General features: G+C 39.8%; 1 protein-coding gene across 2 annotated transcripts in view; it reads right to left on the bottom strand.

The window, feature by feature from the left end:
- The window catches only part of KALRN (kalirin RhoGEF kinase), a 530,063-nt gene that overhangs the window by 156,131 nt on the left and 346,018 nt on the right, over positions 1-27,914 (bottom strand). For both annotated transcript variants that reach the window (XM_059820280.1, XM_059820281.1), the window contains 11 exons: positions 23,121-23,287; positions 17,674-17,793; positions 14,752-14,970; positions 11,447-11,596; positions 10,395-10,509; positions 7,644-7,759; positions 6,948-7,070; positions 4,194-4,376; positions 2,993-3,111; positions 1,668-1,734; positions 659-768 (listed from right to left, as the gene is read on the bottom strand). In XM_059820280.1, coding sequence (XP_059676263.1) covers positions 659-768; positions 1,668-1,734; positions 2,993-3,111; positions 4,194-4,376; positions 6,948-7,070; positions 7,644-7,759; positions 10,395-10,509; positions 11,447-11,596; positions 14,752-14,970; positions 17,674-17,793; positions 23,121-23,287 — 1,489 coding nt within the window. The remainder of the gene's footprint in view (positions 1-658; positions 769-1,667; positions 1,735-2,992; positions 3,112-4,193; positions 4,377-6,947; positions 7,071-7,643; positions 7,760-10,394; positions 10,510-11,446; positions 11,597-14,751; positions 14,971-17,673; positions 17,794-23,120; positions 23,288-27,914) is intronic.

A 27,914-nucleotide genomic window follows, 5' to 3' on the forward strand; every position in this document is an offset into this window, starting at 1 on the left:
ATTTATCTGGCTGAAGCACTTAAAGTCTCCCAGAACTTCAACAGAGAAGGGTTTTCTGATTTGTTTTTCAAACTGCTTTGATTTTGATGTGTAACTTGAAGACAGACTTTGAAATTCAGACTGAACTTGTGGGATTCAGCACCCCTAAATGTTAAGTTTATAACTGCTATTGCATTAATATTATAGCAGGGAAACAATGCCCTCCAAGCTGATCTGAAACACAGTCTTATCTTGATAAAAGGGAGGGAGTCTCCAAGAAGTGGCAGGAAAGCTACTTATTGACCCAGCTCATGTCAACCATTCCTTTTTTTCCCCTCATGCTTTCCAAGAGATCATACTTCTGACAGGCAAGCTTCCAGACCAGATCCAGTGCTGTGAGATGGAAAGCGTGTATAGAAGTACAAAGCATTGGTATAATATGACTTTAACATTGTTAATCAGCTGAAGGCGAAGTTTAAACTAAGATGCAATTCATTTTTGTAAAAGAAACAAAACAAGAAATCCAACGTTATTTTTCAAATCTGGATCAATTACTTTACACTCTGGTGTGCGTTGTACTGTAAGTGTTTACTGCAGTCACCACATAGATGTATAGGTATACACACGCCTTTGGTTTCCTTATTTAGTAAACATTAACAGAACTGTTAGGAAAACCTACTTGTTATGGAAGTCATATATCTCCTGAATATTGCCAAAGATGATGTGTTCTTTATTAAGGATCCCAGTGGGTATTTCTTCCACTCCACTTGTCATTTCCCAAAGGTAAGTCTGGAAGACACCAGCAATTCTTAGCTTTGTGAGTAAATGCAGTGAAAAAGAATAGATCTCCCTGTTTTATTGCCAAAGGCACAGGCTGACAAGGCAACGATGTACTTTGAGATTAAATAAAAAAGCTAAAAAAAAAAAAAAAAAGTTCCAGTGTCACAGAGAGCTCTCCAGAGAAATTCAAAGTGCTGACACTCAGAAGTTGTCTGAGGAAAAAGCAGAAACATGCCAACAACACCTGTCTTTGCTGTCCATCTGATGGTGTCCAAAAACTGCAGGCAGAAACAGTTGAAAGATAAGCTGGAATTGCCACTTCAGTAGCATTAGATACATAAAAATCTCTTTCAAACTGCAGGGATGTGAAAGCTGACAGATTTCACTGAAATACACTCTGCTTTTTGCCCTGAATACCACAGTCCCCTTCAGGAACACCCTGCTGTAGAGCTAGGCAAGGTATTTGATAGTGCAAATCCAGCTCTTTCTCTAGCATGAGATGATCCAAAGGAATAGATTTGAATTCCAAAGAAAATGCTCCATGATCCAAAAAAGACTAGAAACCAACAAATTTCAGGTCAGCTTGCAAATATATTGCTCTTTACTGAGTCCGAGGCCATTGCTCTCACTCTGCAGGGGTCAGCACAGCTTTGTAAATAAAGGCACACTCAGGTGTCCCTGGAGGTGCACGCATTTACAGCCAAGCATGGGGAGCACAGGGCACGGTTCTGCCAGTGGGAGAGCCCACCCAGCTCCCACCACCAGCAGGACTGCGGCTAGCCACCAACGATGGTACCCTCACACAGACACATGTCAAGGTCAGCCTTTGCAGTACAGTGAACATCACCACTGCAAAGGATACCATGCCCTTCCTGAAAATACTGGAGAATTCCTGGGCCGTAACTTACCTCTAAACATTCATGTAAGTCCCTGACATAAGCTTTTTCCGTCTGAAGCAGCTCAGCCATAATGAATCTGAAAAAAGAAAGTATTTCAGGTGTTTTGGACATTATAGACATTTGTACAATGAACAGAAAACAAAACATCCTTCTGTTGTCTTCATGAATCAGTGTACTTCCACTCTAAGACTTCAGCTGCCTCACTTTGCACCTTTCAGCTCCATGAATGAAATGTCACTTCATATTCTAGTCCCTTGAAGGGTTATTTTCTAAACATCTTTTCTGCGTAAAATTCTGTTAAGTTGTATTTCTGCAACCTTGAGGTGTGATTTACTATCTACATGCCCACCCTTAACAGTCAACTGATTCTCAGAAATTTTTTCCCCCAGGAGTAAGGACTTGAGATTCACCGACAACACTTGCATCTTCACTAATAGTCAACAGTAAGTCACCCTGAAACTTGACCTTCAGTAGCAATACAGATGCATTTGGGAGACACCACTGTTTTGACGAGGCATCAACAGCTTGGTATCTGACTGGAGAAAATCCGGACTGCTGGGAAGCCCAACAGCCACTTCTGTAGTGCCTGAAGCTGGGCATCTCAAAGTTGAAATGCCCAATGTCTTGAAAATGTGCCACAGGCAGACAAAGTGTAACCACTGTTCCCTGAAGTAAAAACGGTTTCTTATCAAGGTTATGCACTGTAGCGACAATTTCAGAGGACTGAGAAGGATCGTACATACGAATGCTTTCCAGAATATTCTCACACATATTAAGACAAAATACTGTGAAATTAGACTGTTTCTAGATTTAAGTGCAACAAGCACTCTCCAAATATTTCCTCTAGTATAAAATATTTCCAGTTCTCTCAGTTCTACACCCACTGAAATTTGAACCTAAACTTCAAGTGAACTCTTGTGTCACTGAAACCCAGCTAACTCCTCTGCATGTCACTGGAGTTTAGATGATACCTAGACATACAAAGATGCTTTTCATTTTTTCTGTTCATTTTACTTTTCACAAACAAACAGAAGGAAATCATGACAATGAGTACCTCCATGACATCAGGGTCTAAGTGAAGTGCTTGAGTCACTCCTTTCCTTTTCCAAAAGTAACTTCTGATTAAAACCAAAAGAAATTCAACCTGTATGTTCTGAAATTCTCTAGCCTACAAGTCACAACTTCTGCCCTACACCTGTAGGTGTGAGACTTATCTCAACAGCTCCGCAGCTGGAAAGAGTTACAGGATTGACAGTCAGTTCTAGTCATGCAAATATCATAGAATCACTCTTAGGTAATGTGTCATGGCAGACTGTGAGCGACTGCAGACATACTCTTTCTTTCTGGCCGACTTTCTTTTTTCTTCATTGACTTCATGATTTGCATCTCGCAGCTTTACCTCCCGGTCTGAAAGACTTGCTGGAATAATATCTAGTTCTAAGTCCTTGTTATCCTAGAAAAAGTGACAGTACAGATTTTAAGTTCATTGTAACTCTACTGGTGTGCAAAATGCAGCATGTTCATGAGATCAAATGGATAAGAAGGGGCAAAAGTAAGATAAAAATACCAATGTCAGAAAAAAGGAAATTTAAAGAGATTTAGAAGACTACAGTGAGAAGGGAGAAGGTGAGAGAGAAACCTTAAAAACCCACCAGCTATGAGATTTATTATAGTCTTCACTGTTACTCCTATCTAGAAATAGGTATTGACAAAAAACATTTAAATTTTACCTTGCTCCTTCACATCTAAATTAGTTGCCTAGTATGGAACTTCATAAATAGTCTGATAAAGTAGGGCACTATGCAGAGACAATCCCAATTTCCAATGGCCTTCTGTCATGGAAATACCTTTCCGGACTGTGGTTAGTAACTTTGTGTAAACCAGCGACCTTACAAGGAACAGTACATTTAAGGTATCTTGAGGGTGTGAGGGAATTTATTCCTCTTTCTTTGATACTTCATTTCAAAGGATGGTCAACTGAAATGTTTTTAAGTGCTTCTGCTTCTGGCACTCCCCCTTAATACTGTGGCCAGGGAATAGCAGGAGGTTCTAATTTTTGTTTCTCTTGTGTTGTGCTATTTCACCTAAAAGAACTCAGAGATGAGGTTGGGGATCAGTTTTTTGGTTAGTTAAAGGATGAGAAAATAGAAACTTGCAGTCAAAGCCCGAGTTTGATACAAAATAATGGTCTGGGAGCAGGATTTATGGCTTATACTAAAATTAACACACACTTCTATTCAAATAATATGTTTCCCCCTCCTTCCCAGTAGCTGTATGGTCTCCTGGAGAATGGTGCAAACATTTGTTTAGAAAGTCTTTCTGACCTTCATCTGGTTCCTCCTCATATCACTGATCTGCCACAAAAAACCTTTTTCTCTTTAGAAACAGTTCTGAGCTTGGCTAGGTAGATTGGCTAGGTTTTAAGTGTTTCTAATGGACACACAATAACCTGCAGCATTCATACCATAGCCTTCACTTCCCTCTGTGACTTTCAGCTTTGGTATAAAACTCCAGAAAGACATGGACTTACAGTACCTCTGTATTGATTCCAAGGGCTTTTTCCAGGGAGTAGCGGTATTTCCCCATCCTGAGAGAGAAGTCACGGTAGCGCTTGTCAACAGTGGTGACCCACTTCCTAATTTCAGTGGCGTGTATATGTCCTTTTTCTACAAAGCTGTCAGCCAGCTGGATGAGGAGCTTCACTTTCTCCTTTGTTTGCTGCCCAAAATATGGTCCTTGGTTACGTTGCATTATTATGATTTCCTTTGCTTTTAATTCACACAGCAGTCAGAAGCAGCTCACAATTTTTCATACATCATTAAAGAGCAACTGTACTTCATCTTATACAGAATCAGATGCTTTAAACTTTGCCCAGTAAAACATGAAAGGAAGGACTTTTTTATAAGGACACTTATGAAGCTGCAGGAGATAGAAAAAATCAACTTTTTGAAACCACACAATAACACATAAGGAAAACATGTTGGAAGTTAGACATGCCTCCTTCCCCATAATCAAAAACTTATTTTTTGTGAGCCTTAGAATAGAAGACAGGATCTAAAAATCGCACCTCATAAAATACACCAAGTTGCTCTAAATCTATACCTAGGTGGTTCTGCAGTCCTGTGTAGGCAGGTCATTAATATACCCCATATCAGTCCAGAAAGTGAGTTTGAGTCACTACTACTCTGTTTCAGAAACAAACAAAATTTAAATTCTGTTCCAAATAGTAGATGAATTCCTGGTTTACTATAAAATCTTCCATCAGTATTTTAGTTCCAGTTAGAGCATTACAAACTAAAAGATGCCTAAAACTCCAAAACTTACACTGAGACCCCAAACCTTCCAGAGGTCTTTTCTGTTCCACTTCGGCTCTGACTGCCCCTTAGTCACTATGGTTTTCCACGTTGAGGAACTTTGCGCAAGTCTCGCACAAAAGAGCTAGTTATAAGTTTTAGCTTAGATTCCAAATCTATCCTAGGAACTGAAGGTGCCTGAACCCTATGTTTGAGCCAACTCAAGTACAAAATGCTTACAAAAACTGAGATATCAACTGTACAGACTGCACTCCAGCTGTAATGCACATGTTAATCCTCAAAAGCAAAAGGACAATCAGTTTTATCCCCAGAGGCAAGCTGCTTTTCAGAGATGGGGAGAACTTTCCGCTCTGCCTGTAGCAAGACACGCTATCAGGTACTTGACATTATCAGCAATCTGGCCACAAATGGACAAATGCATGTCAGACCAGAAAACATCTAGCAGATTTCAAACACAAAACTAAATTCAAGAAATGTCACCAGCAAAATAAATTAACAGCTGAATCAGAGGTCATTTTAACAAATTCATGGAGTACTTGAGCAAGGTTAGGTATGGAGAAGTAAAAATCTGACTTCCTGTTGCATTTAAAGGGTGTTTCATTCCCAAAAGCTACTGATGTTTTTGCTTCCCAAACAATTGGTTTGGCCAGAAAGTTATTGGGATCAGGAAGGCTTTCAGTTACAGCTTAATTTGAGAATAACATCAGTCTGGGAGTAACATGCATTTACCAGATTGCACGCGGCAGTGAAAATATTCTAGGTCACCAGTAGGAAAGTGATTTACTAGAGCCCTAGGGAGCAAGACTAGATGTGTCAGTGTAAGGAACAGCCAGTAATGGTCAATAAGGAACAAGGTATAAAACTCAATCCTAGGCTAAGTCAAGAGCAGAAATAGTTTGGAAACTTCAGGATGAATCGGTATTATTCTGGTCAAAATTAAATTATAAACTAGAACATGATTTCAGACAGACTGATTATCAGTGGTTAGATGCCAGCAGTATTGTTAAAGGAATCTTGTACGGGTCCTGTCTGGATAAATTAACTTCTATTCACTGTTAGTTATCTCCCATTTTCACAAACATGCAAGCTAAGGAAAAAGGAAGGGCACAAGAACACCACAAAGCCTGTGAATCAAACCCATGCAAATGTGGACAGCCTAATGAGGAATTTAAGGATTACAGAAGATCAATTTCAGGACACAGTGAAATGAAGCTACATAATACCAAAGCCATGGTCTTGCTACAGTCTGACTTCGCAATTTAGATCCTTATCAGTGACTGTTAATACCCCTGTGGATTCACTGTCTGTGAATTACCTATGGTTTGAATTAATTTGTCTGAAGCAGATCCAATCACCATTTCTCTGTAAACCCCACCAGATTTCTCAGAATTGCTCCATATAAATTAATAGATTCTTGGTAATGCAGCTTTGTATCAAAAAATGTTCACCCCAGAGTTTACAAACCCATTTATTTAAAGTATTTTGTTGGGATCAGCAGATTATTTCTAATGAGATAAATTATCATCTGTGTTGAACTCAGCTGGGATTAATGAAACAAATTGTGGTTGTAATGACAGAAGAAAGAGACAGGGAATCCAAGATGACCTTGGATATGTTCAGATCAATTAGTTACTCTATACCATTCTTGTATGATTGTTTGAGGAGGGAATTAGGGTATGTCTAATTAGGTTGCTGTGAACTCTGTATGCAAATGGACTTTCTCTTCCTTCTGATCAGAACAAAAATGCTCCATAAGCAGTACAGACCAAGGGGGGAAAACCCCTCCTTTTTGTGCCTATGTCTTGCTAAAAATGAAAGATCACAGTTCTCAAAAGACATTTATCTTCTGGGCTAGGAATGTCAGGAGGAAAATACATAATCAAGAGAGCATTATTACAGAGATTTAAGGCATTGAAACAGGATCATAAACATAGACTAAGGCAGATGCCATAATTAGATTAAAGTCACTGTTTACCTTGGCAGGTACTCTGAATTCCCCATATTCCTTCAGAAGTTCCTGAGTTTCTTCTGCTGATTCCCCTGTAGAGTTGTGAGTAGAGAGGTAATATTCGCCCGTTTCTTGGATCCAGTCTAAGGCCTGTGAATGTCAAAAACAACCAAAGGAAAAACAAAACAAAGTCTTTGTATTTCAAGAACTAATCCTCTGACAAAAAAATCTGCCAAATAAAGGATATCAAATCCATTGGGACTTAATACTGTCTATACTAAAACACTTTCTAGGAACACATAAAAAGAATACAGTAATCAAAGCAGGTGGGAGAGGATACAAAAGGTGCTGTATGTTTCCTAGGATAAAAAGGAATATAGGGAATTCTACCTATATATAGATAAATCTGCATGCAAGGAAAGCAGTTTTCTCATTCAGTAATAGCTCAATAAAGCAAGTTTGCTCTTACATTTATTTTCAAACAAATGAACAAATCCAGAAATTAATCTGACCTGGCAAAAACACTGAGTTTTGTTGTTGGGTTTTGGAATTTTCTTAAATTGTTTTAAAAATAATAATCGACATTTGCCATGTTTTCAAACATTACAGATTTTAAATACAACTTGAGACTGCAACAGGAACCCCACACAGAGGCATTGCATGGATACAAGAAATATTTACACACTGCCAGGAGAGAAAGACAAAGTGGGGTTTTCACACTACCTGCTTGGCACTGCGCTCAAAGACAACATATTGTTGGCACTGATCTAATCTCCGCTTCTTCAGGGTCCAGAAGTGAAGGACCCGGTTCTCCCTCTGCAACAGCTCACTCAGAATGGCTGTAGGGCAAAGGAAAACGTCTGCATGATTAGTGATTCTGTGAGTGCATACAGAAATAAGCCATAAAAATGCTGAATTTACTCACTCTGCCTGGACCACACTCCCAAGAGCAGAGCCCCTGAGATTTTACTTCTTAAAAACAAGCATTGATGCAAAGGGGAGGGGTTTTTTTTTAAAAAAAAAAAAAAAACAAAACAAAACAAAAAACAAAACAAAAAAAGCACAGTTGCAGGGTTATCTGGTAAAGGAGAAGATGCTAGAACAGAGTTTGGAATTTACCCCAGTGAATACACTGAGGTACGTTATTTCTAGTCCTTTCATTCTCTTCTGTGGCTTATTTCAGGAGTCTAGTACTGGTTGACATAGAAGTTGCCTTTTTACTGCCTTGTCTGTTGCTCCAGCCACAGGCTACCCAGGACTTGGAACCAAAGCCTACTGTCCCATGCAGAGCTCTAGTCATGATTGAAATTAATTCAGACCTGAGCTTCCAGTGTGACATACCTAGTAAGGTTTCTTATACAGCTGTGCTGCCTGGAGACCCTCTGTGTGCTGCTCCCTGTGCAGTTATTGCTGGGCTGTGATTTTGGGGTGAGGCCTAGTATTGGTCCTCTAAACGGTTTTCTGTGCGACGGGGATGTGACAGACACCCAGATTCAGGAAGAGACTGGCAGGAGACCCGCTAACTCCTTGGAGTCTATGACATAGATGTTCTCCTTCAAAACCCGAGTGCTCAGCCAGACTGTATCAACTTGATAAAAGGCTGTGTTTTAACTCTTTAAAAAGTACCATGGGTTTAACTGGAAAGATTACATGCAGAGTGCAAGAGATTTACACTATATAACTGACATAAACCTTAGTTAAACCTGAGCTTTTCTAATTAAACTGAGCTAAGTCACGAGTAGCTGGCAGCAGCATGGCTCATCCCAGCCGTGTCTGGGTAGGGAGCTCAGGTAGCCGCCTCGGCAGGTAAGGCACGGCAGCCGCCCTGCCCTTATCCTCAAAGCGGAGCATCCACTAGAGCGGGCTTAGGCACAGGCAGCAGCCACACTCTTACATTAAAACATTGAGTCTGGCATCTCAACCACTTCCAGTGACTTACAGTCATTTACAGCTCCTCTCTAACCCTAAGCCCTTTCTGAATGTAGTGATATTCATTGCTTATGTATCAACACTGGTGGCAGCAAACAGATTTGGATGTATCCCTCCCCATTTAGAAGTGTGACACTGATTATGGTCAAAAAATTTGTAATACTGAAGTTAATTGGAAAACGTAGCCCAGTCTCTGTCTGAATGACAAAGTGAACTTGAAGCTTGTCATGGGTGCTGTAGATCAGGTCTCTGCATAAAGAGTTTATACCAAATAAAACTAATTTTGTTCTGTATTAATTACTTGCTTTGGAAGCACAATAAGTATCCTACTAAATGATGCTTTTATTCTGAACTAAAGTGTCCACTTCAAAGATGTCCTATGGGTAGACTCGCCAAGCATAAGAATTACACATTTAGCTTAGAAAAAGACTAATATACAAGCTGATTTTTATATAAGTGAGTAATTTCAAACAAGCTCAGTGAGGAACACTTACAAGCTTATATCAGGTGCATATTTAAGGGCTTGCTGAGTAAGGGTTTAATTAATTTTCTTGTGATTTTCAACCCTAGGGAATAAAAGTCCACAACAACAACAACAAGCATTTGACACAGTAGCGGGGAAAAGTTGAACAAAGTCCTATTAACATTGAAGAATATTGAAGAAAGGAAGGAAAATAATCTCTTCAGTAGTACCATTTTCATCTTCTGTGTATAACTAAAGTTCCCATCCCTCCCACATATATAATGACTGCACGGCTTTTAACCTATATCTTCCTGCAGCTTGTAAGGAAGTCAATAATAATAAAACAATGGTTTACCTCTGCAGAATCACTTTGCTCATTCTTATCAGTACCTGCAGCATTGCTAGGCACAGGTTAAAAACTGTTTAATTAAGCAGAGGAGTGGAAACGTTCCAAACACCTCAGATGTATCACCGGATTATAAACAGTGCTCTTTTGACCAAAGGAAAGTTAACTACAGGCAGATACTTTTGCTGGTGATTGTTTGATGTGGTAGGACATCAAACAGGATTCCAGGGGCAAAAAAATAGCAGATCCATCCTAGGAACAAACAAGTTTGGTGTTAATTTTTTTTCCAGTGCTCAGCAGCAACAGGATGCATCTAGACCTTGTATTCGATATGTGCTTATTTTTTTATGCATTTTTAGATATTAAGGCAAAATAGTGTCTAATAATCTCAGCTGACAACCTACATGATGGGGGATGGCATAGCGTTGTTCCCATGGCCTCTCCTGACAAGAGAAGCCAGAGAGAGCCCATGTTTCAAACCTCTTTCCTTTTTAACCTACCACTACTTGCAACAGCAGAGTTCTGTATAAGAACGCACACCTAGCAGAGGAGGGATCACCTGCTGAGAAGCCTCACTACCATCGCTAAAGGTGTCAGCCATATGTATAATTTTAGCGACAGCAGATGGCAAAACCTAAGGTGCCTACTGAGCGTGTCCACAAACTTTATGATGACCACACAGCAGAGGGGGAAGCAAACAAAAGCTTCAATGCTGTCATTGCACCAATGCACCAACCTTTCACTTGCTGCTCAGGCCCCCTTGTATGGCTTGCTACTCCAGGCATGCTGACATTGTTCCTGTGGATGTACTTGAGGAATACCTCAGCGTTCCTTCGTGCCAGCGTACAGGCCTAAGAAAAACAGCCCCCACCAAAAAGAATCAGTAAAGATGAGCAAAGAAAGCAAAGGGGACCCAAGGGAGTTCTCTGCTTATTTTGCAGGGGAAGGTCTCTTTCATATGGCAACGTAAGAGCTTTAGCTAAGAGTCAATAAACTCAGCTAATAAACCAACAGCCTCATAAATGTATTAGAATATGAGTAATTTTGAATATAGTGGCTGATTTTATATATTAAAGCAAATTAATAACCATAATAAAACAACTGGTTGTAAAGAGCTAGTACATCACACATTTTCAATCTAACCAAAGCTAACCCATCTCTCAAGAAAAGTACTCATTGTTTCAAAAAATGTACAATTTGAGGCATAATTTCTTAAGCCTTGCCTGCAAGCGTAGTTTCATGTTGTATATCAGTTTCAGTGGAAGGTGGGAGGCTGGCTGTCAGTTGACTTGTCAGCCTGTCAGCTCCACAGTTCTTACAAAGCAGCACCTGGAAGGCAGGAGGAAATCTCTGTCTCCGTCCTGGTGCTGCTCTGCAGAGACACAATTGCTTCAGTTGTTAGTATTCTTCAGTTTTTGGCTTGGAGGATAGTATTTGAAATGCTGGATGGTTTGTATAAGCCAACACCAAAATGCCGTATAATACCTGTCATTTATAATGCTTGTCATATGCAATTTTGAGAATTTGAACTTTGAACCACAACAACAACTAATATCCTCCAAGTGCAATGCAGATACCACATAATTAGTCCTGATGACATCTCTCCAAGATATGCATTGATGATAATGCTTACTACCCCTACTATAACAGTGTGAAACTGGCCTAGGGCTTATACAGTCAGCCAGTAGCTGAACTGGAATTACACCTCAGAGCCTCCTCTCAAACTCAACAACACTGCTCTAAACTGACCACTTAATGGGGATTTTTATTAGAGAACTAAAATGAGACCTTGAGAAAAGCCTCCTTCTGTTCCAGATGTTTGCTGATCAGAGGGATGACATGGTCTATCTCCGCTGCTGGTCCAAGTTTATCTCGACCTCCACACCAGTCTTCATCCCGTCTGTATTCTTGCTCCAAGCTCTCTAATACGCTGCACACCTGAAACATGCCCACAGAACAACAATTCAGTTATCTACAATCATAATCAGGAGGAACATAGTCAGTAGAAGTCTATGACCAATAACATTTCAAATCTAAATGTTTTGGACTATGGGCCATGGCATGGAGGATAAGTGGCTATGAAACAGGCCCTGGACCAAATGATCTAGCAGTTCTTCTTACCCATAGGGATCTCTACTGTTTGGGATGCAATTCATCTGGTTTAAGGGTAATAAATCCTTCTTCTCTTCCAATGGATAATCAGGGGGAAGCTCAAAAGGTTGAATCAAGGCAGGGGTCAGTGTTGGCCCCAGTAGATCATTCAGGAAACAATCCCTCTTCCGGAAGGGTGTTTTAGATGTGTTTAAATCCCACTGAAGTCAAGGGACTTAGCACATGCTTAAAGAAAAACACATGCTTAAATACTTTCCTGAAACAAAGTCTGAAGCTGGAACTAATTCTCTTCAGCTGCATGTTAGTTGCTCCCTATACAGCTTTTGTAAAGACTAATGGAAACTGATAGACATTAAATCAGTGTCACAACCTAGGTGGATGCAGGTGTTCCACTTTACAGGGCTTACACAAGTATCTTCTATCTTGACAGAATAATGGGAATGAGGTAAATAAACCAACACAGTCCGGAAACTGTGTGTGCAGTGGCCTTGGACAAGGCTGAGTCTTTTGCCTTGCAGATCCTGAGAATGATTCTTAATGGCCTGTGCAGACACCAAAAAACCTGCAAAATTTTTCAGGACCATTTGGAACTTTCCTCTTCTCTCCCAGAGGGCTCTTCCTACACACTCCACTACTGAGATTACTCAAGATCCAGTCAGTTATTGCTAGGGGTCCAGCTAACCATGGTCACCATTTTCTCACTCACTCCTGCAACTTTTATATGAACACAGTTATAATTCAGAGGACCCTACATGCTCAAGAGCACAGTCTGGAAGAGACTCCAGCGACACCCATCAATCCTCCCCACTATCACAGGCCACTTTCATATAGCTCCATTCATGAACACATCAAACTCACTTTTAAAACTGGTGAACTGAGGTGAACTGATCAACTTACTCTGCTGCCAGGCTGTTCAAGGACCTTGTGTATTTGACAATCTGAAATCATCTTGCTTGGATGCAAACCAGCATTCACTCTCAAATATTTATTGGAGAGCAAGTGCTCCATGTGTTATTCAGGCACAGAAAACCATTTCCATTTTACTTCTTAGTTCTTGAAAACTTTGGTACTCTATTGGACATTGGCGACTTAAAAAATGAAAGTAGATGGATTGCCTGGGGTCCACATCTTTTCTGAAAAGATGGTCCCTGCACATGCAAATATAATCTCTCTGTTAAGACCATGAGAGAAATCAATATAAAGAGGGCTGTCAATGAAGTCAGAGAGAAACTGGGCTATTTGAAAGCCAGGGCTCCACCAGTTATATCAAGAACAAAGTACGCTTGGGGAAGACCGGCATGAAAAAGTTTGGGTGGTTGTGACAGTCTCTCCACCCTTTTAGCTGCTTTTTCTAGATATGCAGAGAATTCAGGATCCAGTAAATTACTCAATCCACTGTCATCCAGTCAGGGAGCAGACTGTTAAGGACCGTAGATCAGTCGTGCAGCCCAAGAGAAAAACGACAGACTACTTGCAGCAGTGAGTTTATGAGCTTTCAAAGACTGAATGATCTTTGCCCTAACATTTGCTGGATAGACACAACTAATGAATGAACTGATGGGCACTGCAGTATGCTTGTCTATGACTTCGAAACAGGAAGAGAGACTGAATTGATAAATTACTGGCTATGCATATTTTGGCCAGCACATTTGACTGGTCTAAACCACTAATGAATCCCTTAATGCTTTTCATTTCTCGCAATTCTCTACCAGCAGTAATTCATTTCAATCTTGAATGCATCAGGGACTGTAAATCTGTTTGAAACTCTTCACAGTGAAAGACATTCATTATAAGGAATGAATTCATCTTAATCTTAAAAATGCATTAAACAAGTGACACCAAAAAGTGGCCCAAGGATCATCTACAGCCTTGATTTTAAGGAAAAAATAATCTCTTTCCATAGTGATATATTTAGTTGTGCTAAAAAACTTCCCATGTCTGGTTCTCTAATTGAGGAACTAGCTGTATGATAATAACAATAGAAAATTCAATGGAAATCACTGCTGCCTTTTGTACAAAACCACAGGTTCCTGCAATGTCCATCCTAACACAAACTGCCTGGCTGCAGTAAATTACATCAGGCAAGGCTATTCGAGTATCCACACTCCGACACTAATTCTCACTGACTACAGTTTAAATGGCACCGGTTTGTGCAAGGGATGAATAATTCCACCATACCAGCAGCCAACTGGAATGTGTTTTGCAATTCATGGACACCTGGAACAAAGTAAAGTTGTGTAAACATATAATGGTTACTGCTGCAATTATCTGTGTTGCAGATGGACTTAAGAGAAATCCCTTCATATCTTGGCATCTTTTTCGGCATGGTGGTGTTTAACTACTAGTGAAAACACTGGCTAGTACTGCTCACAAAGTAACAAGTAATTAATCGCAAGCAGTTCTCAAGGAAAAGCAGATTTATATTCTTCAAAATAACTCTGATACCATGAGAACTTGAAACTAAAATGGCAGGATTTCAGAAATTCTTCCAGTTGAAATAAAAAGAAACCCACCTTCAAGAATTATATTGCTTCACTGAAAACTTTAAGATTAATGTTATGGCAAACTGCTGCCTCTTTTTGTTTGGTTGGGTTTGGGTTTTTTGGTTACAATACTCATCAGAGAAACAATTTTGACTAGTTCAAACTTTGGTTTCCATGTGTGGCTTAGCATTGCTATGCCAATGGAGTAAATCTCCTTTCAGTTAATTTTGCCAATGGTGTGAGATCCCTTGCTGGCAAAAGACCCTCTGCGCTCAGGGTCCTACTTTTGGGATTACTCAAGGAAAAGGGAGAAGAACGAGCACTGCTCCTTAGTGGTATTAGCAGAGCAAGTATTTGGAACAGTTCAACACTCTGGAAGAGCAGAGAGACTGCACCGCTGATCTTGGTGAGAGGCAAGACCTTTGCACTATACACTGGGAGCTAAATCCCAGGCTGTAGTAATATGCTATGGCACAGATATGATACTGTTCAGCTCACCTGCTCAGAGGTTTTATAGAAGGCCACTGAGGCATTGACAAGTTTGAGCCTGTCCTCCATCTTCAGCATCAGCTGCTGCCAGTGCAGGGCCACCTTTTCGGCACACTCTCTGATAGCATCGGCATCATAATGCCCAGCCTGTAGCAACACTTCGGCTTTCTGCTGGACCTGCAGGGCACTCTGGTGTGTCTTCTGTAAGGAAGTGGCATGAAAGAGGGACTGTACATGAGGGGAGGAAAGAGAGGTTGTATAGATGTGCCAGATGTATGGTAGAAAGGTGAAACGAGGTGTGAGCATGGAGATGCGAGAGAATGAAACATTTTCAGAGAGTTATCTTCAGTTACCAGTTACTTTCTGCAAAGCATTTTATTTTCAATTATTCACACACATTTGCAACATGTTATTAAAGCTTGAGACAAGCAAGCACTGACTAAGATGGGTTAGGTCCACTGATCAGCTACTGCCCCTTGGGCAATAACCCAGGGTGGGGGTCCCAGTGGATCCATTTTGGAAACCCCAATGCAGGCAGCTGTTGTGCTGAGCTCCCACCCAGCCTGTACTCAGTGCTGACTGCATCTCACACAATCTGCAGATACAAAAGCAAACACCAAAGAGTTGGCAAACTATGGGCCTAATCACCCTAATTTGACTCTTGCCAGGCAGTTTGCTGGCATCAGCAGCTTTACTCATGTGTGCAACTGTTCTGTCCACAGGATACAAAACATCCACCCCAGAAGATGTGAAGATACCTTACTAAACAGCATGAACTATATCACAAATACCAGCCCCTACAAGATACATTTCTGAAAGTCAGGTCACTCATATTGGAGCTACACTATGCTACCTTTAAGGGCAGAGCTGGGGGGACTCAAGCCATTTCCTCCACCATTTCCCAGTTTACTCAGTAGCCATTTCATCTGAATTATCTGCCCCATTTCCCAGCCTACATCAGCTCCTCTCAGAGTAACCAACTGGTGGTTACACCTTCCTCTGTGGGTTGATGAGAGGAAAATAGCCCCCGGCCCTTCACAGCCTCCTGAGTAACTGTGTTCAGGCATGGTTTAGTCCAATATTTGATTTTAATCTTCTGAACAGAAGCCCTAAAATCTCCCAAAGACTCCTCTGTTCTGCATCCTGTTTGTAACTGCTGCTGACAAATTCTCATGTGATACTTTTATGATCTAATCCTTGAACCTGGAAAGAAGCTTGAAATCATCTGGTAATACACTGATGAATAATGTAGAGAAAGCTATTAGCAAAAAAAGGATTAATACTTGGCAGAAACATTTAGGAAGATGTTCAAGAACAACTGGTTAAATTTAATATCCAGCTGCTTTACTGATGTTAGAGTTGTAATACTTGTTTTACATAGACTTTAAAGGATTTCAACTGAAAATCAATTCCACATCTAGAATGCCTTTAGAGAACAGTCTGCCCTGTGTGCTTTGCTGATCTCTTCCCCATATTGAGCTTTAAACACTTTAAATATTTAATCTAGTGTTTTCTCCCTTTGAAAACTTATTTTCCCCTTACTGTGGCGTAACCCTCTTCTCCCTCTGTGATTTGCATTTACCACCAAATACAAGCACTTCCCCAATGGCAGCAAGCTGCGATAACACAGCCAGCGGGTGTCTTGTTCCCCACTGCTGTCTGGTGACGGCTGCCAAGATGTGGTCAGCACAGCTTGGTACCAGCCAGCTCAAACAGAATTGATAGAAAACTTCTTCCTTTTCCCTTAGGAGCTACAACAGCTGCTCCATCCTTAGTGTGAGTGGAGCTGGATCAAAATAGGTCATTAGCTGAGATTTAAACTCTATACTTACTAGCAACACTATAATGTATATTGACTTATTTAAAGTTTACCAGAAAACATAAAGACACTTTCCTCCCCTAAATCAGGCATCTCTTCAAATCTCCATTATGGAAATATTATTTTCATAGTTTAAAGTTTGGTTTAGTTTTGGTTCTTTTCAAATACATATAAACCACAGAAAGCGATTTTCCAATTTGTTCTTTGCCCTGTAAAAAGGTAACAATTAACATAATCTGGGAAGCATATATACCTTGTTAAACAGGAACAGGAGAAAGCAATGGCCCCTCTTTCTCACAACTGGAGCAAGCACACCCTGTGAGCATAGGGTTTGCTCATAACGACAAAGATATATGAAGTACTGAGCCTAACTATGAGTCTTGCAGTGCACTACTCAGGGGAGTCCATAGCCCTCTACTACCTTCTCATCCAAAGAAAAGCAGCTCAGAGGAGGTGCTATTCTTCCTGCCATGTCCTGGCCCTGTGAGTGAGGCAAATGAGTTGGCTCACAATTAGTTTTCAAGGATCAGGTCAAAGATGTGCTACTCCAGGGCAAGCAGGGGCTAAAAGCTGTTTTGCAGGCAATTCTTAAAAACTGCCCCCTTTGCCTCTTCTTCAAAGTAAAGTTATTTGAGAATGTGGGTTTGAATGAATGCCTCTTCTGCTGTCAACAAAAGGAGAGTTGAATGAAACAAAGATTTCACATGAGAGCACTGTCCAGTAACAAAGATACTAATAAATTAATGCTGTGAAATGATCTGCAAATAGGGGACATGGGAAGAAACTGACTTCACAAACTTTTCTCATTTTCAGATCACTTTGTGAATTTTAATCTTCTTTTTTTTTTTTTTTTTTTACCAAAGAAATTATCAGGACATGCGTGAGTGTCATTTCATGAATGGAAAGGCTGATATGTGACAGCAGAAGAATTAACTGCAGATGATAAACAATTTATTTCACTATTAACCTCTGTCTGCATTACAATTAATTTGATTTTCTAAAGTTTTTATTCCTTCCCTTCCTTCAAGCAAGCAATGATTGATGCCAAAGAGATAACCTTTCATATGATGTTCACCTGGGAAGGAGAGACAAAATTAACTTATTTGTGTTACCTCTATGGCCAGCTGAAACTGCTCATGCTCCCGCTGGAGCTGCTCAGCTTCAGAGAGGGAGCTTGCATTGACAAGGCTTGCATTCAGCATTGATTCACCATTCCTGATCCAGCCAAGCACCTGTAAAGAAAGAATGTGCTTATGGAAAGGTTGCTTCAGTACAAAGGTTTATGTAGTCACTGATCAGAAAATGCTTTAGCCTGGTTAACAGAAAGGTACTTTGCCCAGTGTGGTCTCAGGCTGAATCAGTGAGCAGAAAGAAATCCTAGCGTAAGGACTTAATAACATAAATTTTTAGAGGGCAAAGATCTTATTGACAAGTTATTGCTTGAAGAATTAAACTCCCGAAGTATTTACATGGATATTGGGATAGCAAAGAGCTTTCATTTCCAAGGTTTGATCAAAAATATTAATGTTCCCCATGCAAATACCTCAGAGCAAAACCACAAAGTGTAATGAGGGAGATTTGAAATTAAACATAAAGATCTCTTTTTCAAATTTCCAACTGGAATCATGGGCCTTGCAACTCCTTTCTGCTCCACTTGCCTGTGTTTCTTTCACACAAAAGTCAGAGCTTAGGGGTGAGGAGGGAGAAGACACAGTTGGTTTCATCTGACATGGAGTTAAGATGTAGTTAGAGTTTCCATCTGCATGCAGAACTATGAAGAAATCCCAGGTCTTGCATTTTATATTTAGTCAAGATGCTTTACTTCAAGGATATTCAGATTATTTGTAGGCATGCAACCCATGCTGTAATGACTGCAGAATCAAATCCTAAATATACATAATTAATCTATCAAGTTTTTATTTATTCAAGTAAGCGCCAGCATTTTCTGCTATTTTAAGACACGTGTTTGGGAAATTAGCACCCAGAACACATGTGCAAGTTCTTTACTGTGTTGTCTCAAAGCCTATTTTCTACCTGTGTGGGTGTCAAATTATTCCAATAAAGCCAGAAAGTTGCTGAATTCAATTCAGAGATGCACAGGAAATCCTGACTGCCCAATCACTGCCCTAAATTTAGCTCGTGATTTACAAAGCACCAAAATTGACTTTGCTTCAATATTCTACATAGTAATTTCTCTTTTGTGCAGTCATTTTCACCAAGTGATCCATTAAATTGTCTGAAAGAAATAGGGATTTTCTTTTGTTTGTTTTTTTTTTTTTTTTTAACCCTACATCATGTATCACCCTAGTTATAGCCATTCAGTTCCCTGTAGGGTAGGAAAATGAGTTTTCCCTAGGAGAAAGAAAGGGGAGCCATCTACACATGTAGCTGACCCTAATTTGTAGAAAATTACATTCTGCTCAGTACAACAGTGTGGAAGATTTCATTTGTCAGCTTTCTCTCTTTCATCAGCAGGTGTTATTGTTCCTGTGGGAAATGCAACAAAAATTTAAAGGAAAAGAAATTGGGTTATCATATGGCAATCTTTTTGGCTGGCATCCATCAGACAAGAAAGCTGTTATTACCGACTACATGGTATGAAAAACTGAAGTTAACGAAAGGATCATTGTATCTGGAAAAGACTTGAAGTGAGGACATCATAAAGCAAGGCAAACTTTTTGATGCAGATTTCATACAAATATCTGAGTCTCTAAACAGTAAAAAAAAAAAAAAAAAAAAAATCACTGGAAACCTCAGTCTTAGCAACTTGATTAGTGAAAAGCTAATAGGCAACAAGACTGAGTAAGGAGGAAGAGGGACATTTATATCTGGTTTACAAGACCTGCTCATGAATTGACTCCTACTTACATGATGCTTAATACTTTTTCATTAAAATATGTATAGGAGCTGCTAATACAGCACCAAGACACTTCTCTGATCATTTGCTGTATTAATAGTTTCACCATTATCTGGCAGAGTGCAGACAGACCAACAGCAAAAGATGGCTTTAAACAGACATTTTCTACAAATTACAGACTTCATCAACTTTGTAGAAGCAGTGATTAAATAATTCTGGAGTTAAATCAATCTCCAAAGACTCTCTTAAAAAGCCTAACCATTTTTTTTTTTATAATGGAGAAGCAGAAACACATTGACAGCATCTTAGATAAATGCCACTTGCCACTGGAGAACAATTTCATTGCAAGGCATCAGTTGTCTAACACGGCAACCTCCACAGTTCTGAAACAACTCCCATCTTTGACTCCAATTTGCTTAAAACAGGCTACTTCAGTATATGGCTTCTCTGTAACTAAATAATAGTACGAAATTCTTCTAAAATTCATACCCCGAAACGCTGCCATCTTCAGTGAGCACAGAATCAGATGCTACAGGAAAAATAAAGAGTGAGGCACCTCTTGTGCAGCCTTCCTCAAGAAACAAGAGCACTGCATTACATAGTGTTTCTGTCTGCTGGTTTCGTTTAGGCAGAATGCCTTCCTTGATGTTTCTAAAAAAGACTTAAGGCCTTGCTAATGAAATCCATCAAGTTACATTGAAAAAAATTTTAAAGTTTAAAAGGCCAAATTATGTAAGTGAATCTTTTGCATCTCTGGACCCATTGCAGCTTCTTTGAGAGGCTCTTACTACCACAGACACAACCACCAGCAAGGACACCTTCTGGTAATTTTAGCCGTGTTCAAAACAGCATCAGGTTTCCAGGAGCTCTGTGACATTAGACTGGGGAAAAACAAATATATTCAGTGCTTCTCAAATGACTACTTCCCATCATCCTTTGGGCATATTCATCTGGAAGCAAGTCTAACGCCAAACACAAAAGTGGATGGATAACAGGCACATGAAAAGGAATAAATACACTTCAAAACAACCTGGAAAATAAGTGTAGTGGGACACTGTGAGGATATCAGAGAGTAAATTAGGTCAAGTTCAACACTTATCAATAAAAGAAATAAAACATGCAAAGATAAAATAAGGGGACAGAGAGTCCAAACAGCTGCCAGCACAGCATTAGAGAGTTTGTTTTTTAAACTGACCTCCACAACTCTATTCTGCTATTACTTTTATGTAAGCAATCCAAGCTTTGTATTTTCTGTCAGAAATGAGTGCGATCCAAATGAGGGGAAATCAGTCTTGGGCAGGATCTTTCTTAATGACAAAGAGTTTGTGAATCACTGATCTATACTATTTTCACTCTAAAGCAGTTCACAGAACATTTCATTTGGAATTGTTCCGCTTTAATGGCCCCAAACTTCGATTCATTGTCTTGGCATTCGAACCCTTGGTGCATATGATATAAACCAGAAATCCCTGGTAAATGAGACTTAAATAGATAGAGACAGTTAAAAGACTTTGTATTTCCATGAGCCATTATATCAAAATGCAAACACATGTACACGTAGCAGCCTTGACCAATTTTACTATGTCAGCAGAACTTAACCACAGCTACAGTAGGTGTCTTACAGCAACCACATCTCAACTGATTCACAAGAGTGAGAGCAATTTGGTAATGAGATCATCCATTGTCTCAGATGTACTAAAATGAAAGTGAAGGAAATCTGGATCAGTCTGGAGATTAATTACAAGCCAGAATCAATATATTTCCCCATTTCACTAAATGGTTGGGAATATGACTCATCTACAGGAAACCAAACAGATAGCACACAGATATATTTTAAATTGCCTCTTTCTAAGGGAAACTGTAGCTGTGGTAATTTATAGGTTAATATGCAAAGGAGTCCTTAGTATTCAGCTGAACAAAGAAAATGATTCTTCACTACTGGTTTGCTGAAAGGTCACACAGTAATGAAGGCTCTGATGGTCCCAAGCTCCGTTAAAGAAATACTAATTCAAGGCAGCTGTTCTCCTCTCACAGTAAGTGTTAGATAGTTCAGTCCTAAAACCATTTCCTTTGGTTAGATTTTGGTTTATAAAATAAATAAGGTCCAGCAGATACTTGATAATGAGGCAAGTAACATCAGGTACCTGCAGAGAGTGCTGCACTGCGACTGTATGTCTCCAGGAGCAGCCACAGGGCTGACCGACTGGCACTTCATCCTGGTCAAGCAGGCTAGTAAGACTTGGTCAGCTAGCGATAACCTGCATTTTTAGCACTTCTGCAACACATATTACTCCTCTCTATTTTCTATCATAAGTTAAAATGGCTCTACTTCATCATAAAATCTATCGCACAAAACTCCAAACTTAGCTAAGTTGTGTGCAAGAAACTTTGGGAACCTACGGATAAAAGGATACACTTCATAATCACATTAAGGTGGTGATATGAATATCACAGAGTCTCTTTTTTTTTTTTCAGAAGAAAGCCAAAGCACTCTATAGAGCTCTAGAGCTTCATGAGGAGTTGGCCTTCAATTGTCACAAGTGCAAAATGACTACATTTTCAAAATAAAAATTTGGGGGAGTTCTGTGCTACTTTCACTTAGGGTTGCAAAATATTCACATCGAAGTGGACTTTGAAAGAAAACGTATGCACTGGTGTTGGTGCTGCCAGCTTCTAGCCTGAGAATTGTCTGAGAATGAAGGATTTTTTGCCAGCTATGATAAAACAATTCAAATAAAGCGTCACTCAAATATTCACTTTTGAAGAAAGAATAACTATGATCATGTGTACTGAGCACTCAGTATATTATTTTATTTTTTTTTAGTAAATGAAGAAGCAAATCTTTTTTGTGAACACCTTGTAGTATTTGGAACACCCCACCCCCCCACCCCCCATCCCCATTTGTACTGGTAAAAAGGAAACCTGAATATTCTAGGTGTCTGGAAAAATGTTCCTGGTTTTCCTAATGAAACCAAAACCGTTCCATTGAAAACCAGATGTACACTGAAGTGTGAAGCCACCTATGGGTTAGGAAGAAAGAAGTGTAGCGTTATCCTGTGTAGCACAGGAAAACAAAGAAATGTGAGGCATCCAAATTAAATATCAGGGGAAACCTAGGGAGGCAGAACACAACTGCCTATGCTAGGATGAAATCTGGAAGAAAGTCAATGTAACAATACTAAGATGGCTAAACAAGTCCTAGGATCTAGAGATCACAGACAGAATTTTTTATCTCACCCAGAAGATGTTAAAGATTCCTGCAGGTCAACAGATCTATAGCAATAAATAAAATGGTGAAAATACTGTAATGTCATACTTGGACCTTGCAGCGCAGTTATCCTTTGCTTTGGGTCAATTCTCCACAACAGCTTAAGTCTGGATCCCAAATCAAATCATTATATTCCCAGAACACGTGGATTTTGTTGGCAGCTTCTCCAATTGAGAAGTTATGAGGTCAGTTCTGCACCAATTTCCCATAACTATTCATGAAACCAGATATATGCACACTAGAGGGAAGAACCCTTCTTTATTTGTAAAGGGTCACGCTGCAATTTGTCAGCAAATCAAGTACTGTTAAGGAAAGGGAGATTAAGATTGTCCACCTAAAGGTATGTGACTTGGCAGAGGCTGGTTTAGCAGTTTGCATGTATGTAATGGCTGAAAACACATTTAAGACCCTTATGTGCGGTTAAAAACTCTCACCTGCTTGACTTCAGCCTGTAGGTGCCGGAGCTGTAGGCACTGCTCTAATCTCTTGTGAGTTTGGTCAGCATTAAGCTCCAGCTCGTGCTGTTTCTCATGAAGGAATTCCAGCAGTTCTTGAACCTGTGTCGCAAGATCAGTGTCTTTTTCACAGATCAGCTCAATGCCTGCAACATGCAGAGAGAGAGAGAGATCATTGCACTTATTTGAAATTGCAGTTGTTGCACAAATATAACCTTCAAAATTTTTTGCCACTTAACACATAGATTTGCAACTCTGAGTAATTCTTTCTCACTAAACTCTCTCACATGTAATATTTGGCTTTCCCAGCTTCCTATTCTGCATCACTACATTTTCCTCCAAAGCAGTGTTTCTCTGGTGATCATTGCTCATCTCGCCCATCAGCACCTGACTAGTAGGACATGATTTAACCACAGCCTTGCTCAAAAACTTGCATGAACATCAAATAAAAAAAGATGGAAAAACGCTCCCTTTCTTACAGGAATTCATTAACTTATGCTTTAGAAATGCATGTTGAAAAGAACTTAGAAGAGAAAAAAGATGAGGAAGAAAATAGAAAAGCGAAATAAAGGAAGTAAACTCCAGTTGCCAAATCTACAGTAGCGCTACAAGTGTACGAAACTCCACAGTGCAAACTTTTTTTCCATCTGGGCACTTCAGAGGATCATGAAAAACAATTTAGTTTAAACCAACCTATAGTTCATTCAGAATTATTCCACAGACTGACTTTCATACAATCCTCACATACCAGAGAGAAAAGGTGGGTTAGTACTGCATTCCCCATCCCTTGCATCCTGCATGAAATTCATAAACCCTTGAATGACCTGGTCTGATTTCATAGTTGACCCTGACTTGATCAGAAGGTTGAAATAGAGACCTTCTGTGTCCCTTCCCATCTCCTGAATATTCTTATGACCTTACCAGCCTTGTGTGTAGTGGTTACATGAAATATAATGCAGAGCTTCACATCTTCCTTCTTTACTACACTGGTGCGATAGCATTGCTGGGTACATTACCAGTGTAACTGTGAAAGTTTGGCCTGGAGGAAATATGATGTCATCCCATGTTACTGTAATTCCTGTTATTATAAACTAATAAAGACCTGGCTCTTCCCTTATTGAGATCTACTGGAATTTTGCCATTGGCCTCAATACAGGGAGGATCAAGAAACTAATATAAAAATAATCAGATTGCAGTAATGTTGAGAAAACACTACACTTTTCTCCAAAGCCATTAAAACATTAAAAAATTACATTAAAAAAGAAATGTGTTAATTAGAAGCTGCTGTACAAAAGGTTTGAACGCTATTTTTAAAACCCGTTTAGAAAGATGCCTTTTCTTCCCCCTTTATCCTCCTCAGAGACTTGTGACTCATTCTCTCTCACAGCAATATCTACAGAGGACAGTACACAAAATAAATATGACCTTATGATTGACCCTACCCCCTTTTTCCTGGTTTCTGGTTTTATCAGAAAAAGCACATGGGAATGCAAGTGATTGGCTTATTCCCTTTCCCAGCCAAAACAAAACAGTTTCTTCATCACCAAATAAAGTGGAACGGCCCCTGGCTTCCCACTTAGAACTGGAAATTTAATATATGTTTCTATTCTTGGGAGTGAAGCTCCTTTCAATTGCCAGACACCAGGCATTGTTGCTACAATTAGCCTGCATATGGTTCTGTATCCTCAGGACATGATGGCTTTTTGTATGCTTGACTTCACCACACCTATTCGATATTAAATGCACAGTTTTCCTTCATGCATACTCAGCTAGTATGGTTTTGATTGTGCTAACTCATCAGCAGCAACCAGTGAACTGCCTGGGATGCTATCCAAGGGCAGCCTGCACTCCCTATGATGAATGATCTGCCCTTTCTTGCTTGTCATATGTCATGCAGATTTATTCTACGGTGCCAGTGCATATGGTGAGAGCACTTTCTCTTCTCAAAGACTGGTTTGCAAAATAGAAAGCCTTGTTTTCAGAATAATTTCATACATATTATCTTTACATTGTGTTTTGATAGACAGAAAAGCACAGCTGATTTTCTGATAAACCAAACTTGGTTGCCATTCTCTTCTAATGTCTCAACCAGTGCAGCAGATATCAAGTGAAGGATAATGAATTGAAAATGTTTTAAAAAAAATATTAGAGAAAAGAGTACCATGCCACACTAACTGGCATCCTACAAAACATACATTAGTTACACCTGAGCAATGTGAGGTACTATTCAGTGTAAGGAAGGGGTATTGCTTTTTGACCTATACAAAGCTGTTTTGAAACTGCTTTGAACCTGTTCTTAGGCTGAACTATTAAAAGCCTGTGACAGGAAAGTTTAGTATCCTCTTCAGTGCAATATAAACTATAGTTATAACTAACTATAAATGACATCACAAACAAAATTAAATAGATTTGCATTTCCCTTTTAAGCAATGCAACACTAGGAAAAGATGTGAATGATGTTAGCTTGACAACCAGGAAACAAAAGGGCTTTGAATTTTCCACATAACAGGTAGGGATCATATAAATTTCCCCAACATCAGCTTTGCAGTGTATTTCAGGCTTGACTTAGACAATTTGCTTCTAAGATATAAAAAAGGTAGCTCTCTAAACCAAGAGCGACTCCTAGCTGTGATGCTCATTATGATGATACTGACAATGCAAATGGACTTTAATAATCAAATAAATTTGTGCAATCAATTAATCACCTATTAGAGTGAAACTACTTTTAGTACCTAGAAGCAGAATGACTAAAGTGTGTATGCTAATGAATTACATGAATGCGTCATCACTGCAGCTCAGGTTGAGGTGTTAAATCACTGCTGAATTACGATCCTAAACTTCCCATAGGAAATGGATTTCTCAGAAATGTCCAAGCTGCCACTTTTGGAAACACCAGGCCCTTTCAACATATCAAGTTAGACACACAAAAATCAATATCCATTTTTGAGAACATTTGCCCACATATTTAGCTTTGCTATCAGTAGTAGAGCTACAGTCAAACTGGAAAATTAGAAGATAGGTTCATTGAAATAAAAAGTTCTGGCCCATTAAAAAGTCCAGTCTTCTTAAGAATACTGTTGTAATATTCTCTAAATACAAATATGTTTCCTGAAGGACACAGATTTTAGTGAGACATGAAGACAATTTGAAAGTACTGCAAAATTTCAGAAAATATGACCTGACTTCCAGATCTTGCATACACTCTCATAAAAACAAACATTTATTTGAAGAATAATTATTCTGATGGTGAAAACAGGCTAATCCAAACAAGACTCACCCACATATGCTGCAGTAGTGGAAGGAATCACAGGAAAATAACTCTGAGTTGTATGGAGCTTTGGAAATACTGGACTTGCATAGATGCCTTGCATCCATGGATGCCCTGAATATCTGCAAAGAGTCTGATATGGTACATCACAGGACCACTGTATTTATTGTACCAACATGACAATGTTCACAGGGATTTCCAGACATTCCACAGCCTGGTAAGAATCACTGCTCCAAATCTGCATCGGACATGCAAATATCATGGGCAAATATCTAAAATCTTTTTCTACCTGCACAAGTTTTCCAAGTGAAAAAGGCATCATGCATGGAAAAACCTGGATGTAATTTTATCTGACAGACTTACTAGCTTAAAGACCTCCAAGCCAAACGTCAGAGTAATCAAAATTTAATCAGTTTCCTGTGTGACATGATAAAAAGAATAAAGCTCAAAGAGAATTACAGGGAAGGGAAGAAACTTGGTCAATTAAGAGTGGCTGGTTAGGTAGAATGTCCCTGAAAAATCACATTTTTTCTGGCTTTATCTTCTATGGCTACAGCTGAGTTTTGATTGTAGCAGTGGTGACACTGTACAATAGGAAGCAGGAATAGCAGCTGATTTCCCAGAACCCCTGCAAGTTTGCAGCTCTGGCAGTTAGAACAATCACCCCTTAACTTATGCACTGAACGACTATGATAGAGGATTCAGGAAGAGGGAGTAAAATTAAATGATTTTTTTATGGCGTATAACTGTCCTTTATTGAAATAAGAAACAGTAGGCTCCCAAGAGCAATCTCTCTCTGTTATTTTGCCATTCTCCCAGCGTTTAGCATCCCATGCATGGCAGACATGACCATTACCTTTGATTAACTACAGTTACTCTACATCCCCATGAGGCTTCTGCTTCCTTGCTTTCGGGAGCAAAGGATTTTTATTGGGTAGACTTAATAGAAAGTGATCTTAGAATCATAGAATCGTTTAGGCTGGAAAAGACCTGTAAGATCATCAGGTCCAACCATTAACCTAACACTGCTAAGTCCACCACTAAACCATGTCCCTAAGCGCCTCATCCACGTGTCTTTTAAATATTTCCAGGGATGGTGACTCAACCACCTCCCTGGGCAGCCTGTTCCAATGCCTGACAACCCTTTCAGTAAAGTTTTTCCTAATATCCAGCCTAAACGTCCCCTGATGCAACTTGTGGCAATTTCCTCTTGTCCTGTGACTTGTCACCTGGGAGAAGAGACCAGTACCCACCTCTCTGCAACCCCCTTTCAGGTAGTTGTAGAGAGCGATGAGGCCTCCCCTCAGCCTCCTCTTCTCCAGACTGAACAACCCCAGTTCCCTCAGCTGCTCCTCACAAGACTTGTGCTCCAGACGCCTCACCAGCTTCATCGCCCTTCTCTGGACACGCTCCAGCACCTCTATGTCCTTCTTGTAGTGAGGGACCCAAAACTGAACACAGTATTTGAGGTGCGGCCTCACCAGAGCCGAGTAAATGGGTAGAGC

This window comes from Gavia stellata, chromosome 8, assembly GCF_030936135.1.
Source record: "Gavia stellata isolate bGavSte3 chromosome 8, bGavSte3.hap2, whole genome shotgun sequence".
Taxonomy (NCBI): Eukaryota; Metazoa; Chordata; class Aves; order Gaviiformes; family Gaviidae; genus Gavia; species Gavia stellata.